Source organism: Scylla paramamosain, unplaced genomic scaffold, assembly GCF_035594125.1.
Source record: "Scylla paramamosain isolate STU-SP2022 unplaced genomic scaffold, ASM3559412v1 Contig104, whole genome shotgun sequence".
In the NCBI taxonomy this organism is placed as follows: domain Eukaryota; kingdom Metazoa; phylum Arthropoda; class Malacostraca; order Decapoda; family Portunidae; genus Scylla; species Scylla paramamosain.
Window position 1 is genome coordinate 92,501 of NW_026973769.1, and position 17,500 is coordinate 110,000.

General features: G+C 41.7%; 1 protein-coding gene and 1 long non-coding RNA gene across 6 annotated transcripts in view; one reads left to right on the plus strand and one right to left on the minus strand.

Annotated features, from left to right (window-relative positions):
- The window catches only part of LOC135099110 (uncharacterized), an 80,194-nt gene that overhangs the window by 13,699 nt on the left and 48,995 nt on the right, over positions 1 to 17,500 (minus strand). The gene's annotated exons all lie outside the window — the stretch shown is intronic.
- The window catches only part of LOC135099109 (uncharacterized), a 53,070-nt gene continuing 38,756 nt past the window's right edge, over positions 3,187 to 17,500 (plus strand). The window contains exons 1-6 of one of the 4 annotated variants that reach the window (XM_064001543.1): positions 3,187 to 3,258; positions 6,329 to 6,459; positions 8,970 to 9,126; positions 9,570 to 9,732; positions 10,232 to 10,369; positions 10,753 to 10,971. In XM_064001543.1, coding sequence (XP_063857613.1) covers positions 10,256 to 10,369; positions 10,753 to 10,971 — 333 coding nt within the window. In that variant the 5' untranslated portion in view covers positions 3,187 to 3,258; positions 6,329 to 6,459; positions 8,970 to 9,126; positions 9,570 to 9,732; positions 10,232 to 10,255. Of the gene's footprint in view, positions 3,259 to 4,278; positions 4,382 to 6,328; positions 6,460 to 8,969; positions 9,127 to 9,569; positions 9,733 to 10,231; positions 10,370 to 10,752; positions 10,972 to 16,935; positions 17,309 to 17,500 lie in introns of those variants that run through there. The other 3 variants (XM_064001542.1, XR_010267666.1, XM_064001544.1) reach the window with 3 other exon arrangements.

Below are 17,500 nucleotides of genomic sequence, written 5' to 3' on the forward strand. Positions count from 1 at the left end.
GTCACCACCACCACATAGAGATTACTGTCTCTTGCTATTCGCCAGAAATTACTTGCTAACTTATGTTTGACACTGTTAAATTCCAGTCAGTTTTGCCACATTTCCACCCATTCCTGTTAGTTTTTCCTCTATTCCAAGTCCATTCTAGTCTTGCTTCCCTCTATTTCCAGTCTGCTTAGCCCCATTCCAGCCCCATCTAGGCCCACTCCAGTACCCCCCAATTTTTCCCCATCTCAGCCCATCACTGCTACAGCCACCTTAAAAAAACTGATCCAAACACCCCTTTAACTGCCCTCACCCACCCTCACACACCCCTCAACACACACACACACACATGCACACACACACACACACAAATACCCATAAACACACCTAAAATATTTTAAAACACAGAAAAAACACTAAATACACATCTAAACACACCTAAGACAGCTTCAGGCACACTCAAAACACCCCAAAATTTACCCAAAACACCGCATAACTTACCCAGACACCCCCAAACACCCCCAGCACCCCACCATGCCTCTCTCAATCACCAGTCACCACCACCTCAGCCCCACCATCAACATGTACAGCAAGGAAGGCGCAGGGGACTCGGGCCCTGACAGACACCACACTGGGGACTACCTGGCACCCTTAGCTTCTGTAGATCTGTCCCGTGTCAACACCCCTGGCGGATCTCCCTCCCCATGACCCGGCCATCACCCCGACCTTGAGGACCCCAATTGGGAGCCCCCGGAGGACCAAGGGATGTTGCTGAGGTCACACCTGATTCCGGAATCTTGACACCCCTTCAAGATTCCGAGCCGTTTAACGAAGGGCCGCCCGACAGGTTTGTTTTGGGTGTGTGTGTAGGTTTGTACGGCTCCACTGGGTTGGGGAGTGTTGTTTGGGGAGGTGTGGTGTCAGCTGTTGTGTTCCAGAGAGGCTTGGTTCATGTTTGTGTAGGTTTGGTAAGTGTGTTTTTGCTTTATATATATATATCTTTGGTTTTTATCTTATTGTCTTATCTTCTTCTTCTTCTTCTTCTATTTGCCTTTCTTCTTGTTCTTCTTCTTATTCATGTTTTTCTTGTTCTTATTCTTATTATTCTTCTCTTTCTGCCTCCTCCTTCTCCTTCCCCCTTCCTCCTCCTCCTTTGTCTTTTGTTATCCTCCTCCTTCTCCTCCTCCTCCTCCTTCTCCTCCTCCTTCTCCTCCTCCTCCTCCTCCTCCTCCTTCTCCTTCTCCTCCTTCTCCTCCTCCTCCTCCTCCTCCTCCTCCTCCTTCCTCCTCCTCCTAACCTCTCTCCTCTTTCCAGGTACTGCCTTGTGTTCCTGACCTTAGTTGTGCACAGAGTCCTGAACACTGATGCCTCGGAATATGTTCATCACTGCCAAGAACGTATGTAGAGAGAGAGAGAGAGAGAGAGAGAGAGAGAGAGAGAGAGAGTTGTATTATCAATCATTCCCTATTCATTCTTTATTTCTTATTTTTGTTATTATTATTTTGTGTATCATTGAAGTGTATGTGTGTGTGTGTGTATGAGAGAGAGAGAGACAGAATATTAAACTAATTTATCTTATATGAATTACATATAAGGGGTGATTACATATTGGGGTGAGGGGGGGGTGAGGGACACGTCCTGAGTTAGTGTGGGTGTGTGTTTGGGTGTGTTTGGAGGTGTGTGGTGTTGTCCTGGGTGTGTGTGTGTGTGTTTGCGGGTGTGTGGTGGTGTCTGGGTGTGTGTGTGTGTGTTTGCGGGTGTGTGGGTGGTGTCTGGGTGTGTGTGTGTGTGTTTGCGGGGTGTGTGGTGGTGTCTGGGGTGTGTGTGTGTGTGTTTGCGGGTGTGTGGTGGTGTCTGGGTGTGTGTGTGTGTGTTTGCGGGTGTGTGGTGGTGTCTGGGTGTGTGTGGGTGTGTTTGGGGTTGTTCAGAGGTGTTTGGAAGTGTAAAGGAAATGAAGTTAATAATGACTAAGAAATGAAGGAATTACAGAGAGAGAGAGAGAGAGAGAGAGAGAGAGAGAGAGAGAGAGAGAGAGAGAGAGAGAGAGAGAGAGAGAGAGAGAGAGAGAGAGAGAGAGAGAATGTTTAGAAGAAGGAAGGAAGGAAGGAAAAGATTGAGAAACAGTAGAAAGAATTAATTAAAATATGAGAGAGAGAGAGAGAGAGAGAGAGAGAGAGAGAGAGAGAGAGAGAGAGAGAGAGAGAGAGAGAGAGAGAGAGAGAGAGAGAGAGAGAGTTACCTTTAATTACTATGGGGAAAAAGAAAATTAAGTCAGATTTTTAAAGATAATAATTTTTTTTTTCTTCTTAATTAAGGGTGAACTAATTGTCTTCCTCCTCCTCTTCCTCCTCCTCCTCCTTTTCTTCTTCCTCTTCTTCCTTCTCCTTCTCCTTCTACCTATTCACCAGTCTTTTCTCAAGGGTGTAATTGCAGAAATGTTGTTAATCTGTCACTGGAACCATAAAAACACCCTTGAAAACCTGTGTTAGTTCAATGAGAGCCTTTTAAAAGAGTGTTTCTCCTGTTAATAATATAGAAATGTTATTAATCTGTCACTAAAACCTTAAAAACACCCTTGAAAACCTGTGTTAGTTCAATGAGAGCCTTTTAAAAGAGTGTTTCTCCTGTTAATAATATAGAAATGTTATTAATCTGTCACTAAAACCTTAAAAACACCCTTGAAAACCTGTCACTTCAATTACAGCCTTTGGAAAGTAGTGGAGGTTCTCAAGAGTGTTTCTCCTGTTAATAATATAGAAATGTTATTAATCTGTCACTAGAACCTTAAAAACACCCTTGAAAACCTCCACCACTTCAACTAGAGAGAGAGAGAGAGAGAGAGAGAGAGAGAGAGAGAGAGAGAGAGAGAGAGAGAGAGAGAGAGAGAGAGATTCTAACTTAAACGTCTACTATGATGATTGCAGAGGAAGACAGGAGGAGGAGGAGGAGGAGGAGGAGGAAGAGGAGGAGGAGGAGGAGGAGAGGAGGAGGAGGAAGAGTATAAATAATTTACTTTCTATCTGTTTTTTTTCTTTATCTCTTCCTTATCTTCTCTCCTCCTCCTCCTCCTCCTCCTTGTCCTCCTCCTCCTCCTCCTCCTCCTCCTCCTCCTCCTCCTCCTCCTCCTCCTCCTCCTCCTCCTCATCACCATCACCAGTCCTGCTAACCCATTCCCCTCCCATTACAGTTGCCATTGGGATCTACCAGAACACAGTGTATGGGACAGCTGCCCATCTCCCATTTAGCTACACGGTGGCGGTGGTGCTGGACTCGGTAAGTGATGGGTGATGGGGAAGAAATGGGTGAAGAAATGGGTGACAGGGAGAAAATAATGTTTTTTTGTTTATTTATTTATTTTTTTTTTGATGGGTAAGGAATGGGTGGTGGAGAAAATAGCGTTTTATTTATTTATTCATTTATTTATCTTCTTCCTGACCTCTTCTCCACTCAAGTAAACTATATCATGTCCCACCAATTCTCTCTCTCTCTCTCTCTCTCTCTCTCTCTCTCTCTCTCTCTCTTGAAGTTTTCTATTATTTTCTCTCAAATTAAAGAGGGGTGGTGGAGTTTGACCTCTCTATACCTCACCTGCCTATCACTGAAACTTTTGAATGGAGTCTACTTTAGGAGATATTGGCAGGTTAGGTGGTCACAGATATACCTCTCCTAGCTGAATTTACCGAGTAATTGAAATAACTATGATTTCAGTTTGGTCTCCCACACACACACAGACAAAATTAAGTCTTTAAAAATACGATATAATTGCTAATATCTTGTGTGGAGTAGGTAATGTAGGCTTCACACATAAACAAACTTGAGTCTTTAGAGAATAAGTTATAATTCCTAATATCTTGTGTGGGAAAATGTTTTGGATTCATTTTAATTAAGTCATCCTCACCCATAAAACAAAGTTGAGTTAGAGGAAATGATAAACAGATTACATGAAGCATTTATCAGACTGAAATGTGTTAGGCTTCAATACTGTAAAATGTTTTGGGACCGTAAGTAAAGCAGATATGTAAAGCCAGGAGTGTTCTAGAGCAAACAGTTTTTATCTTAAGTACAGCCACTGGGATTATTTGTGTGTAATGAAGATTTGTAGACCAAGAAATTCCCCCATCCACCCAAATAAAAAAATAAAAAAGATTTATATAATTGGATTGGTTCATCATTAACACTGTCACTAAAGCATTACAAAATAAGAACATGAGAAATTAATGATGGGAAAAATACGAAAAAAGGCCAGAGATAAATGCTAACATAACCATAACAAAGAAAACATTTAAGCCCGCGGTCTCTTCCCCTAGTAAGTCACGTAGCGCAGGTCAGGAATGGCTTGGCTTCAAAATGTGGCTTTTTTTTTCCTGCTCCCTCCTTCAGCTGCACTTTTCCCGTGGTGAGTAGAAAGATTAAGGTTAAGGGAATGTACAGATGCCTCGGTGTGCACTTAAATAGAGGAATTGTGCAAATACAGAATAGATATTTGTTTCCATTTGGGATTCTGTTGGTTTCTTGAGATTAATGAAGTTTTTGATAGGAATTTCTCACTATAAGTAGCATATCCCATCAATGCAAGCTCATGAAAGACTGTCTACATTTAAAACCTTAATTTCTTAATAACAGGCTGGTGTGACTTGTATAAGGTTATTAATTTGATACTGCATGGCAAGATGTGTAGCAATGGGTGATCTTTTACCGTTTCACTGTGACACAAAGCAATTAGCAGTGCCAGAAGCAATGTGTGGAGTCCTTATAAGCATAACTGTAACAGAAATTAATAACTGGGAACCCATTTTGACTAAGCCATAAGCCCAGTCATCCTGGGACCACATTCCTTCATGAGTGGCACCAGGTTAGGTGGTGGTAGTGGTGGTTAGGTTAGGTTAATGACTCCCTCGGGTGTGTGTGTGTGTGTGTGTGTGTGTGTGTTATATATGCTTGTTTTTTTTTTTTTTCTTTTTCTTTTTTTTTTAGGGTGTGGTATAAAATTTCAGTTTAACAAAGTACATGCAATGTTGCTTTTTGTGTTCCTGTGCCCCAGTCAAGCTTGAGTAGCTGGCTTGAGAGAGAGAGATGAACCACTTTTCACATTCCTTGTCTAAGAATGTCTAAGAATTGTCTAAGAATGAGAATTAGAATATTATGAAAACAGGGCTTTGCTGAGGTCATTAACCTAACCTAAACTACCTTCGTTAACCTCCTTCATTAACCTCATTTAACCAAAAATGACCTAGCCTAACAAGTACTAATTTGCAAGTATTCACTAAATTAACTTGTACCGGGAAGGTCTCGTGTCTCGGGTCACTTCAAAGGAACACTTCAAGGGAATATTCATGAGGTGTGTGTGTGTGTGTGTGTGTGTGTGTGTGTGTGTGTGTGTGTGTGTGTGTGTGTGTGTGTGTGTAATAATAATAATAATAATAATAATAATAAACGGTTTATTCTTTAGGCAGTCAACAAACTGAAAATGTACATTGGTGGTGGGGAAATACTTGACATTAATCCTAAAGGTAAGTCAAATCTAGAAGAGACTATTGATTGATGGCTCACACCTTGGTGGGAATCGCACTGAGTCTGTACCGGTCCGTACGTGGCACCTTTAGGGGCGTCATCTTATTGTGGTGTCTGGTGGCACGAGTAGGCCGAGGCGCGTCAGGCGGCAGCATGTTTCTGAGACGTGTGTGTGTGTGTGTGTGTGTGTGTGTGTGAGAGAGAGAGAGAGAGAGTGTTGTTTTGTTGTTATGTGAGGTGAGTGTAGGTAGGTTAATGCAGACTGTATATTGAAATATTTCAAGGCAGCTGTGTTATTAATATGCATTGAATACACATTGACACATTGATATGGTGTTATTTGGGAGGGACTAAAGGGCATTTTAATATAATTTTAATGTTAATTTATGGGTGCAGCTAACTAAGGTTTTGTACGTTGGAGAGTGTTGGGCTGCATTCATATCCTGTGTGGTGCCTCACCTTGCATTGTACTCATATTCATTCCAGACAAATAGCCAACCTTTGAACAAGAAATAACGGGTTCAAGCTTGAAAAATTTAGGTTTAGGAAGGAGATAGGAAAAAATTGGTTCTCAAATCGAGTGGTAGATGAGTGGAACGGACTCAGTAATCATGTAGTTAGTGGTAGGACACTAGACAGCTTTAAGAGAAGATTAGACAAGTTTATGGATGGGGATAGCAGATGGAAATAGGTAGGAGTGTTTCATACAGGGACTGCCACGTGTAAGCCTGCTCCCTTCTTGCAGCTTCCCTTATTTCTTATGTTCTTATGTTCTTATGTGATTGTATGGATGGCATATGAATTATTTAATGATCATCAATGTGATTTTCAGACACACTTCAGTCACAAGATGAATGCAGTCAGCTACAGCATGACATAGACAAGCTATAGACAGTTGAGAGAGGAAGAAGTCAGTGGCACCCTCACCTCAGACAAGACAAAGCTAACAATTGATAATGAAAGGTGACATTATTCTCTTTAAAGGACTCTATTATTATTGTACCCATGAAAGCTGTTCTATTTTTTATTTATTTCTCTGTATTATAAGTATTTTGTATGTAAACTCCGATCACAATCTCATATCTTTATCTTGTCCTATCACTCCAATCCCTCCTCAGGATCCCCCTAAGTGAAGGTGCCTCTGGCATTTTGCCTCTGCTAGTTGGGGGGACCTGAGGAGGTATTTTGCTGATTTTCCCTGGAATGACCACTGCTTCCGTGTCAGAGAGCCGTCTTTGTGTGCTGAGCGCATAACAGAGGTGATAGTGTCTGGCATGGAGGCGTACATTCCTCACTCTTTTTCTCGTCCTAAACCTTCTAAACCTTGGTTTAACACAGCTTGTTCTCGTGCTATACATGATAGAGAGGTGGCCCACAAAAGGTACTTAAGCCTTCCATCACCAGAATCTCATGCACTTTATATTTCTGGCTGGAACCATGCCAAGTCTGTTCTCCAACTAGCCAAAAACTCCTTCATTAACAGAAAATGTCAAAACCTTTCAAGATCTAACTCCCCTCGTGATTTCTGGCATCTAGCCAAAAATATCTCCAATAACTTTGCTTCTTCTTCTTTCCCTCCTCTATTTCAACCAGATGGCACCACTGCTATCACATCTATTTCTAAAGCTGAACTCTTTGCTCAAACCTTTGCTAAAAACTCTACCTTGGAGGATTCTGGGCTTGTTCCTCCCTCTCCTCCACCCTCTGACTACTTCATGCCACCTATTAAAATTCTTTGCAATGATGTCTTCCATGCCCTCGCTGGCCTAAACCCTCGGAAGGCTTATGGACCTGATGGGGTCCCTCCTATTGTTCTCCGAAACTGTGCCTCTGTGCTTGCACCTTGCCTAGTCAAACTCTTTCAGCTCTGTCTGTCAACATCTACCTTTCCTTCTTGCTGGAAGTTTGCCTACATTCAACCTGTTCCTAAAAAGGGTGACCGTTCTAATCCCTCAAACTACCGTCCTATTGCTTTAATTTCCTGCCTATCTAAAGTTTTTGAATCTATCCTCAACAGGGAGATTCTTAAACATCTATCACTTCACAACCTTCTATCTGATCACCAGTATGGGTTCCGTCAAGGCCGCTCTACTGGTGATCTTCTGGCTTTCCTTACTGAGTCTTGGTCATCCTCTTTTAGAGATTTTGGTGAAACTTTTGCTGTTGCCTTGGACATATCAAAAGCTTTTGATAGAGTCTGGCACAAAGCTTTGATCTCCAAACTACCCTCCTACGGTTTCTATCCTTCTCTCTGTAACTTCATCTCAAGTTTCCTTTCTGACCGTTCTATTGCTGCTGTGGTAGACAGTCACTGTTCTTCTCCTAAATCTATTAACAGTGGTGTTCCTCAGCGTTCTGTCACCCACTCTCTTCTTATTATTCATTAATGATCTTCTAAACCAAACTTCTTGTCTTATCCACTCCTACGCTGATGATACCACCCTGCACTTTTCCACGTCTTTTCATAGACTTGCAACCCTTCAGGAGGTAAACATATCACGCAGGGAAGCCACAGAACGCCTGACTTCTGATCTTTCCAAAATTTCTGATTGGGGCAGAGCAAACTTGGTATTGTTCAATGCCTCAAAAACTCAATTCCTCCATCTATCAACTCGACACAACCTTCCAGACAACTATCCCCTCTTCTTCAATGACACTCAACTGTCCCCTCTTCTACACTGAATATCCTTGGTCTGTCCTTTACTTATAATCTGAACTGGAAACTTCACATCTCATCTCTAGCTAAAACAGCTTCTATGAAGTTAGGTGGTCTGAGACGTCTCCTCCAGTTTTTCTAACCCCCCCAGCTGCTAACTCTGTACAAGGGCCTTATCCGTCCATGTATGGAGTATGCTTCACATGTCTGGGGGGGTTTCACACATACTGCTCTTCTAGACAGGGTGGAATCAAAAGCTTTTCATCTCATCAACTCCTCTCCTCTAACTGACTGTCTTCAGCCTCTCTCTCACCGCCGTAATGTTGCATATCTAGCTGTCTTTTACTGCTATTTTCATAGTAGTAGTAGTAGTAGTAGTAGTAGTAGTAGTAGTAGTAGTAGCTCTGGGAAGATGCCAGGCAGGAATGGGAGAGGGCCTAAAGAGGAGAGGTGGTGCTTGCTTTCCTGGAACACAAACAGCTGGAGTGAGGGAAAGTGGAGGGATTGTGGTGTCCTTCCTACATAAAAAAAAAAAAAAAAAAAAAAAGGTTGACACAAATGTAAAAATATTAATAATGTATACATGTACTAAGGCTGTTTTCCACAAAAATGGTAATGATAAAAAAAATAGTAATAATAAAAATGATGGTAATACAGTCATCTCTCATTATTCACGGCTTCAGTGTCCACACTTTCACTTTTACATGGATTGCTGCTGACCACAGATTCAAATAACTCCTTTTTTTCTTTCTGAGTTAAGTGATAAAATGTTTGTAAGCATGTACATGTTGTTAAGGGAGGCTGTAATACTTTGCAGCGGTGCCAGAGAAGCGATGCCTTCACCCACGCTGTGTTCACCACGATGGAGGAGTGCCCACACTTCCGGGACCTTACTGTTAAGAGGTTCCTGAAGAACCTACTTGAGCACAACCGCCGAGACATTCTCTCCAAGCCGGAGAAGTTTGTGCGCCTGAGTGAGTCGCTTCAGTATCTTGGCGAACATAACAACATGAGAACATGAGGGGAGCTGCAAGGAGCCATCAGGCCTGCACATGGCACTTCCTCAATTGAATGTGTCTACCTATTTCTACTTATCCCTATCCCTAGATTTGTGTATCTTCTTTTAAAATCTCCCTAGTGACTCAGCACTAACAACCTGATTACTGAGTCTGTTCTTTTCATCCACCACTCTTTGAGAATTAGTTCCTTGCACTCTGCTGCTTTGACTGGCCACTACTGCACGAGCCTGTCTTGACTCCCTGACATCTCAGTCACTTGATTCAAATGTCTGATTAATTAGTTATAATAAATCAATTGGAAGTTTGTTTGATAAGACTGTGGGCCTGTGTAGCCATGGAAGATATTGACTATTGAAATCTTGAGAACACTGTGTTGAAATCTGTCACATTATTCACAGAGCCAGGGAGTGATGCTGCTAAGACCTTCACTCTGTCTATCCAGAGGGATCCGCAGGTGCTGGTGGTGGAATCTTGCTTGGACAGTGTGATGGCAAGCAGTCAGGGTTCCAGTCAAAGGTGGTGGTGATCCATGCCCAGGACACCAGGGAGGATGCACTGCAGGTGGGTCAGTCAGTCAGGCTGTGCTGGCAACCTTAGCTCAGGGAAAGAGATGGAAATGCTAGGGGTATCTTAATTTCATTCCTTCATTCACTTGTTGAGTGGAGGTGTACTTCACATAGTTTGGACCAGATCTAATTGACTGGTGACCTGACTGGTGAGCTGAGGGGAAAGGGACCTGCTGGAGTTATCTCACTTTCATTCCTTTACTCACTAGCTGACAGGTGTGCTTCACACAGTCAGATCTTGGTGGTGGGAATGCCTCAACTTTACTCATTCGCTGACAGGAGGAACAAATTAAATTAGTTTTTAGCAGATCTGAAGATAAGGAAATTCCTTGTGTTGTGAGATGCCATGATTTTGCTTGGCATAAGAGAATAAGTTTACATATTTTCCAGTAAGATGTTGATGATCCCTGTAGAAGTGACTTGCTTTGTATTGCTTCCAGGAAGCATTTATTACCTAGAGAGAGCCTTCATTATTGGTTTGATTCTTCCCACAGCTTGCATCTCAGCTGAGGAATCCCATGGAGGGCAACAGATTGTATGTGTTGCTTCTGCAAGAGTCTAAGAAGAACACACAAGTTAAGAGCAGCCTGAGGTGTGATCCATGGAACAGCATCCACAAGTGGTTCATCAAGGTACATAAAGACTCCATCCCACCTTGTCTTGACATGGGGATGATGCAAGTCAGTGTGTGTGTGTGTGTGTGTGTGTGTGTGTGTGTGTGTGTGTGTGTGTGTGTGTGTGTGTGTGTGTGTGTGTGTGTGTGTGCCTGTAACACACAGGCACATTTCTCCAAAAGGTGACACATTATCTTTCAGAATGGCTTCACTCCTGCAAAACAACTGTGTACTTTTCTCTCACAAATCCACACACAGCAGGAACATTTTCCTAAGAGGATGCTGTTCTTATGTGTTGCAGTGCTGTGTCTCTCACTTTCAACAAGCTCTAGTGGAAGTTAAGGGGAGTTTCAATAGTGTTTTTATGATTTGAATGACTGAACATTGGTGACATTCCTCAGGTTGACGCTGTGCTGCCGGTACTGTCGCCTCAGCTTCTGCGTCAGATTCAGAACAGAGACTTCAGCAGAGAGATTCAGAACAGAGACTTCAGCAGAGAGAGTGAGTGGGAGAAACGCTACAACTGCTTTGCCCACTCGATGATGCTAGACCAGCATGTGGAGTACGGGAGCAAGAATGGGTTCTGCCGTGCCGTTTGTCCTGCCAGATTCCCGGAGGAGGTTGGTGATGCCTCCACTTGCATGTCTTTTCTGTATTTTGTATAGACCTGTTTGTATTTTACAGGATTAAGTCAAGTTCTGTTTGGATGTATGTGACCAGCTGTGCTGTGTCTGACTGTCCTTTTCCACTAGGGACTGATGGGGCTAAGAGTGTGAATGATGTCTGTGTGTGTGTGTGTGTGTGTGTGTGTGTGTGTGTGTGTGTGTGTGTGGGATTGCCAGCTTTTTTTTTTTTTTTTTTTTTTTTTTTTTTTTTTTTTTTTTTTTTTTGTATGAGTGACACTGGCCAAGGGCAACAAAAATCTTATAAAAAAATGCCCACTGAAATGTCAGTCCCATAAAAGGGTCAAAGCTGTGGTCAAAAATTGATGGATAAGTGTCTTGAAACCTCCCTCTTGAAGGAATTCAAGTCATAGGAAGGTGGAAATACAGAAGCAGGCAGGGAGTTCCAGAGTTTACCAGAGAAAGGGATGAATGATTGAGAATACTGGTTAACTCTTGCATTAGAGAGGTGGACAGAATAGGGGTGAGAGAAAGAAGAAAGTCTTGTGCAGCGAGGCCGTGGAAGGAGGGGAGGCATGCAGTTAGCAAGATCAGAAGAGCAGTTAGCATGAAAATAGCGGGAGAAGACAGCTAGATATGCAACATTGCGGCGGTGAGAGAGAGGCTGAAGACAGTCAGTTAGAGGAGAGGAGTTGATGAGACGAAAAGCTTTTGATTCCACCCTGTCTAGAAGAGCAGTATGAGTGGAACCCCCCCGACATGTGAAGCATACTCCATACATGGATGGATAAGGCCCTTGTACAGAGTTAGCAGCTGGGGGTGTGAGAAAACTGGCGGAGACGTCTCAGAACACCTAACTTCATAGATGCTGTTTTAGCTAGAGATGAGATGTGAAGTTTCCAGTTCAGATTATAAGTAAAGGACAGACCGAGGATGTTCAGTGTAGAAGAGGGGACAGTTGAGTGTCATTGAAGAAGAGGGGATAGTTGTCTGGAAGGTTGTGTCGAGTTGATAGATGGAGGAATTGAGTTTTTGAGGCATTGAACAATACCAAGTTTGCTCTGCCCCAATCAGAAATTTTGGAAAGATCAGAAGTCAGGCGTTCTGTGGCTTCCCTGCGTGATATGTTTACCTCCTGAAGGGTTGCACGTCTATGAAAAGACGTGGAAAAGTGCAGGGTGGTATCATCAGAGTAGGAGTGGATAAGACAAGAAGTTTGGTTTAGAAGATCATTAATGAATAATAAGAAGAGAGTGGGTGACAGAACGCTGAGGAACACCACTGTTAATAGATTTAGGAGAAGAACAGTGACTGTCTACCACAGCAGCAATAGAACGGTCAGAAAGGAAACTTGAGATGAAGTTACAGAGAGAAGGATAGAAACCGTAGGAGGGTAGTTTGGAAATGCAAGCTTTGTGCCAGACTATCAGAAGCTTTTGATATGTCCAAGGCAACAGCAAAAGTTTCACCAAAATCTCTAAAAGAGGATGATGACCAAGACTCAGTAAGGAAAGCCAGAAGATCACCAGTAGAGCAGCCTTGATGGACCCTAATACTGGCGATCAGATAGAAGAAGGCTGTGAAGTGATAGATGTTTAAGAATCTTCCTGTTGAGGGTAGATTAAAAACTTTAGATAGGCAGGAAATTAAAGCAATAGAACTGTTCTTTGAGGAATTAAAACTACTACTACTACTACTACTACTACTACTACTACTACTACTACTACTACTACTACTACTACTACTACTACTACTACTACTACTACTACTACTACTCATATCTTTCCTGACCCCCAGACCAACATTTGCTGTGTATAAATGGCACAGTTTGCTGCTTTAATTCTTTTCATTTCTTGAAGGTGCATATCAGTGTATTCTGTCGTGCCTCCCATGCTGTGTAATAATGCTGCAGTGTTTGTTGACTGTGTTTTCCCTCAGGTGACAGAGAAGAGACCTTGGGAGACTTCTGTAAATGAGGAGCTACAAGCACATCTGACTGGAGCCTTTCAGGAACCAACAGTCAGGTGAATACTGTGTTGTGTTAGTACAGTTGAGGTCCTCTGTCTGTAACTTGTGTGCTCTGAAGATGCAATACTCAGTTTTTGAATCCTTGACACTGATAATAACAGTCAAGCATAGTGGGAGATGTCTTTCCCACATTGCCCTGCTTGTTTCCCGCTTGCTACAGCTTAATTCTTCTCATAAGAGTGTTGTGATTGTGGTTGTTCAAGAAGGGATCAGTAATTGTCAGACAGGAAGAAAGATGGGAAGATCAGAAGCAGCCGTCACAGTTAGTTGGCAAAGGCTTCTCAGTGGTTGGAACAGCTGTTACTCTGTTACCCTGCAACTCCCAAGCCTCTTCTGACTAAAAGAAGGTGCAGCAAATCAGTTTTTACAATGCATCAGCTTACTATTCTTGTATCTGCCTTCCTTTATCACCAAGAGCCTTTCTTTCTCTTGGGAGTGACAGCTATGCCTAGTGCGCCAGTACAGTCTCTGTTACCCTGCAACTCCCAAGCCTCTTCTGACTAAAAGAAGGTGCAGCAAATCAGTTTTTACAATGCAACAGCTTACTATTTTTGTATCTGCCTTTGTCATGGCTTTTGTATCATACCTTTGTCATAGCTTTCGCTGCTGATCTTGCTGTCTCCCTTCCAGTCTCACAAGTAGCAAGCCCTCTCAAACAAGGGCCATCACAGCACTCTTCTCTTTGTTAAGCTTGCCAGGACCCGTTATAATGTAAGAATTAAATGTGAGCCGTGGAATGAGAAGGTGGTGGTAAGGGGGGGACAGGCAGGGAAGCACAGGAGAGACATCCCTCTCTGCTGTGTCTGGCAGTCCCTCTGTGACTAAAAGACAACATGGCATCCTCAGGGCATGGGTGACAATTTGCTACTTTTTGAACACTGAAGCCTTTGTTCTGTGGGTGTGCTGTCATGTTTTTACACTTTGATATTCTTTGTGGCCATTGTAAAGCCGCATTGAAGGTAGGTGTAAACCTTGATGCCAACCCCAAGCTGTCCCATTTGATAAATCCACATAAAAATATTAAAAAAACTGGGAAAATGAAATCTGCAGCACTTTCAGTCCCAGGAATTTTGGACAGGGGAATTTCAGCTGTATATAGCATTGTTGGGAGTGTGATAAATGATGAGGTGATGATGGATGGGGTTTTTTCTGAAGGAATTGGAGGAGGGGAGGCAGGCATGCACTTATTAAGATTACAAGAGCAGTAACATTGAAAATAAAGGCATAAGATTGCAAGAGGAGCAACAGATAGCTGGATAATTGCATGTTAGGAGCTCCTGTTAATAATAGGTGTGAGTCTTGATTAACCTAACAAGGAATGATTTCAGTGTGAATGAGTGTGAAATAAGAGGAGAGGATGTGTAGCTCAGGTATTGTGGTGTGTGCATGTGAAAAGGTATTTGGTTGAAGAGAAATAGATATGGAAGAGTTGTGGGGGTGTTTCAGAATTGTCTGAGCCATCTGATAGGCCAGGAAAGGGAGTGAAGAGTTCGTGGAAAGTAAAGTCTGCGTGAGTGTGGAATATAGCGTGTGAGTGATGCAGAATAAGCAATTTGCATTACTTTTTTTTGCAGAACTTTGTCTTCTTCTGCCAGCACACATACTGTCTGTGCAATCAAGGCTGTGTGATGGTGGTGCCCCATTGCGGGGTCTGATGTGTCTACAGCTAGTGCTGGGTGTGTCCTCTCTGCCTGGTACTGCAGGCTAATGTGTTTGCCTGCTTCAGTGCAAATCTTGCAAGCCAGATCTACCAGCTGTCTCTAGTGTAGTGTCTAGGATGCTTTAAATTTGTGTTTTTATGTATAGTATGAGATAAAATTATAACAATGTGGTCGTGTAAGTTATTTGCATTTTGTAAGTTATTTTGTTGGTAAACAATTCATGCCCTCAGGTCAAAAAAGAAAATCAGGATTGGCCAAAAATAGTCAAAGTTTAAGGTGAGACTTGCACATAGAAGCCCTGTCCAAGCGACTCTGGTGGGATGGGGCTTCTGTGTGCCAGCCTCATCTTAAACTTAGACTATTTTGGGCCGACGTGACTTTTAAAGTGTTATAGCGTGAAAAAAAACATGTATAATAACCAAGACATTCCCACTCACTTTGTTAGTTGAATGGCCAGTCTGGTGTATTAACAACAGACACATTCTCTCCTTTGCCTCATTAAAAACAAAAGAGCATTGGTTCTTGGAAAAATTAAGATTTGAATACTATATGATACCTGATTGTAACCCTCTATAGTAACAACAGATTTTTTGTTTATTTTTTACTTTTTTACTTTGAACTTACTTTAAAACTGTCAATTTTGCTGTCCACATTTCTATATGATATTTGATATGATGATATAATGTTAACCATAGGAAAATAGGGAAGTTGCAGGCAGCCATTAGCCCTTAACATGACAATCCCTGTATGATTTTTGTTGCCCTTGGCCAGTGTCCTTCCTACATTAAAAAAAAATAAAAGAGATATGCCTACCTATTTCCACTCATTATCTCCTTCCACAAGTTTTTGTGTAGTTAACCATAGAACCAAGTTATAAAACATTCTTTGTCCACATTTTCTATACTATATAACTCTATAGGTGTTTATTAAATTTCTCTCTCTCTCTCTCTCTCTCTCTCTCTCTCTCTCTCTCTCTCTCTCTCTCTCTCTCTCTCTCTCTCCTATTTTCAAGGATATAAATTTTCAACATCCTTCATCTCTTCATAGGTCGACTTATTCAACTCTGGGACCTTCTTAATGACTGTTTTTTGTACTTTTTCTAATTTTATAATATTTCTCTTTATATGAGGAGACCACACACACCACTGCCACCTATTCCAATCTTGGTCTTATCATGGAAATCAACTTTTTTTTTTATCATTCCTTCATCTAAATGAGAATGCCATTCTTATTCTTTTTTAACAAATTCATTGTGTTTCCAGTAATTTTATCAGTGTGTCTGTCTGGAGTCAAATGCTGCTCATCTCTATCTGTGGAATTTGTGATATATTACAGATCTAAAGCTGCTGGATCTGTCCAGGAACAATGGATCAAGAACATCTAAAGCAAAGATCACATGGATTACTCCCAAAGAATGAAAGCTTTGCTTTAAGTTTTACTTTGCTCAGTTCATGGTTGACTTGCACCACTAAAACATTTTCTTTTAGAATGTAAAGGTTATGAAAATATAAGAAATTAATTCGATTTACAATCAATTTATCAAAACAAAAGAAATAACAGCAGAAACATTACTTTCAATGATCAAAGATTTAAACATATACAAGTGGAAAAAAAATGCATCAAGATTATCTGGAAAATGATCTACAAATGAACACAGGAATTGCAACATGAGTAGAGAAAGCAGCAGCAAAGACTTATCCCACACCTACTACTGAACTCAACTGTCACATGATAAAGTATTGCCAAATTTTTCCTGGTCATTGTGCTATTGCTCCTAAAGATATGTTCTATAACCCAACACTAGATACCACAAGATGTCATCAATACAAAAAATGTTCAAATTAGAATGGTTTTTCAATATCAGAGGAATTATACTTTGGAACTCTTCCCCAGAATGTTGTATTAGCCAGAATAGTATCTGTTTCAAGATATTTATCCTTATTCATCTTTGTTTTATTTGAGAACCAATGACAGTTTCCTTGGTCAGAAGGTCTTCTTGCCTTCCTTTCTCCTCTAAGGTCTTAATTCTCCACATCCACGCTTCCTTCAGGAGCATCTCTCATTCTGAGTCTGGTATTCGTTGGTACATTGTAAATAAGGACGTTAATATAATAGAGGCAAGAGAATGGTAAAAATTAATGTTTATTTCTAAGTTTTTGTTTTTTTTCTTCTCAGTCCAACCAATAAATGGGTTAATGGTTGAAGATAGGTACATGAACCCATTTTTGCGCTTATAGTATCAAACAATCTAATTTTTTTTCCATATTGAATTGTTATTATATATTATTATTAATAATGTTGGGTATTCATAAAAAAAAATTGATGTCCTAAGCCAATGTCAGGCTTAGGAGGTGAACGAGGATTTGATAAAATATACCAACTTTTAATAATTATACATTATTCATCCCATGTTGAGCGAGAAGCTAGCAGATTCCACCCTTGATATATTGTTTATAATACAAAATAATCAAGTCAAGTGATAACTGAGGATAAAATGTGAGACCTCCCGAGGGCGAGTCGGTACCAACAGCAGCAGAGCGAGGGAGCGGGCGAGAGTAATGGTCGCCTTATTTGTTGTGGTCTGCACTTCTTGGCCTCTTCCTCTCATCTTTACATTGCTTGCCTCTGTTCCCGGACATGTCATGGTGAGTCAGTGTGACAGCAGAGGGGACTGGATGTAGTGGCCCTGCTGGTGGTGATGTAAGGGGCATTATGACCTGGGGCAAGGAGTGAAGGGGGCCAGGCAGCAGGTAGCGCACATAATGGTGGACAAGTGGCGCCTTACTCCCTGCTCACCCGCTGCCTCCACACACTCGTTGCGCTCTCTCCTCTACTTG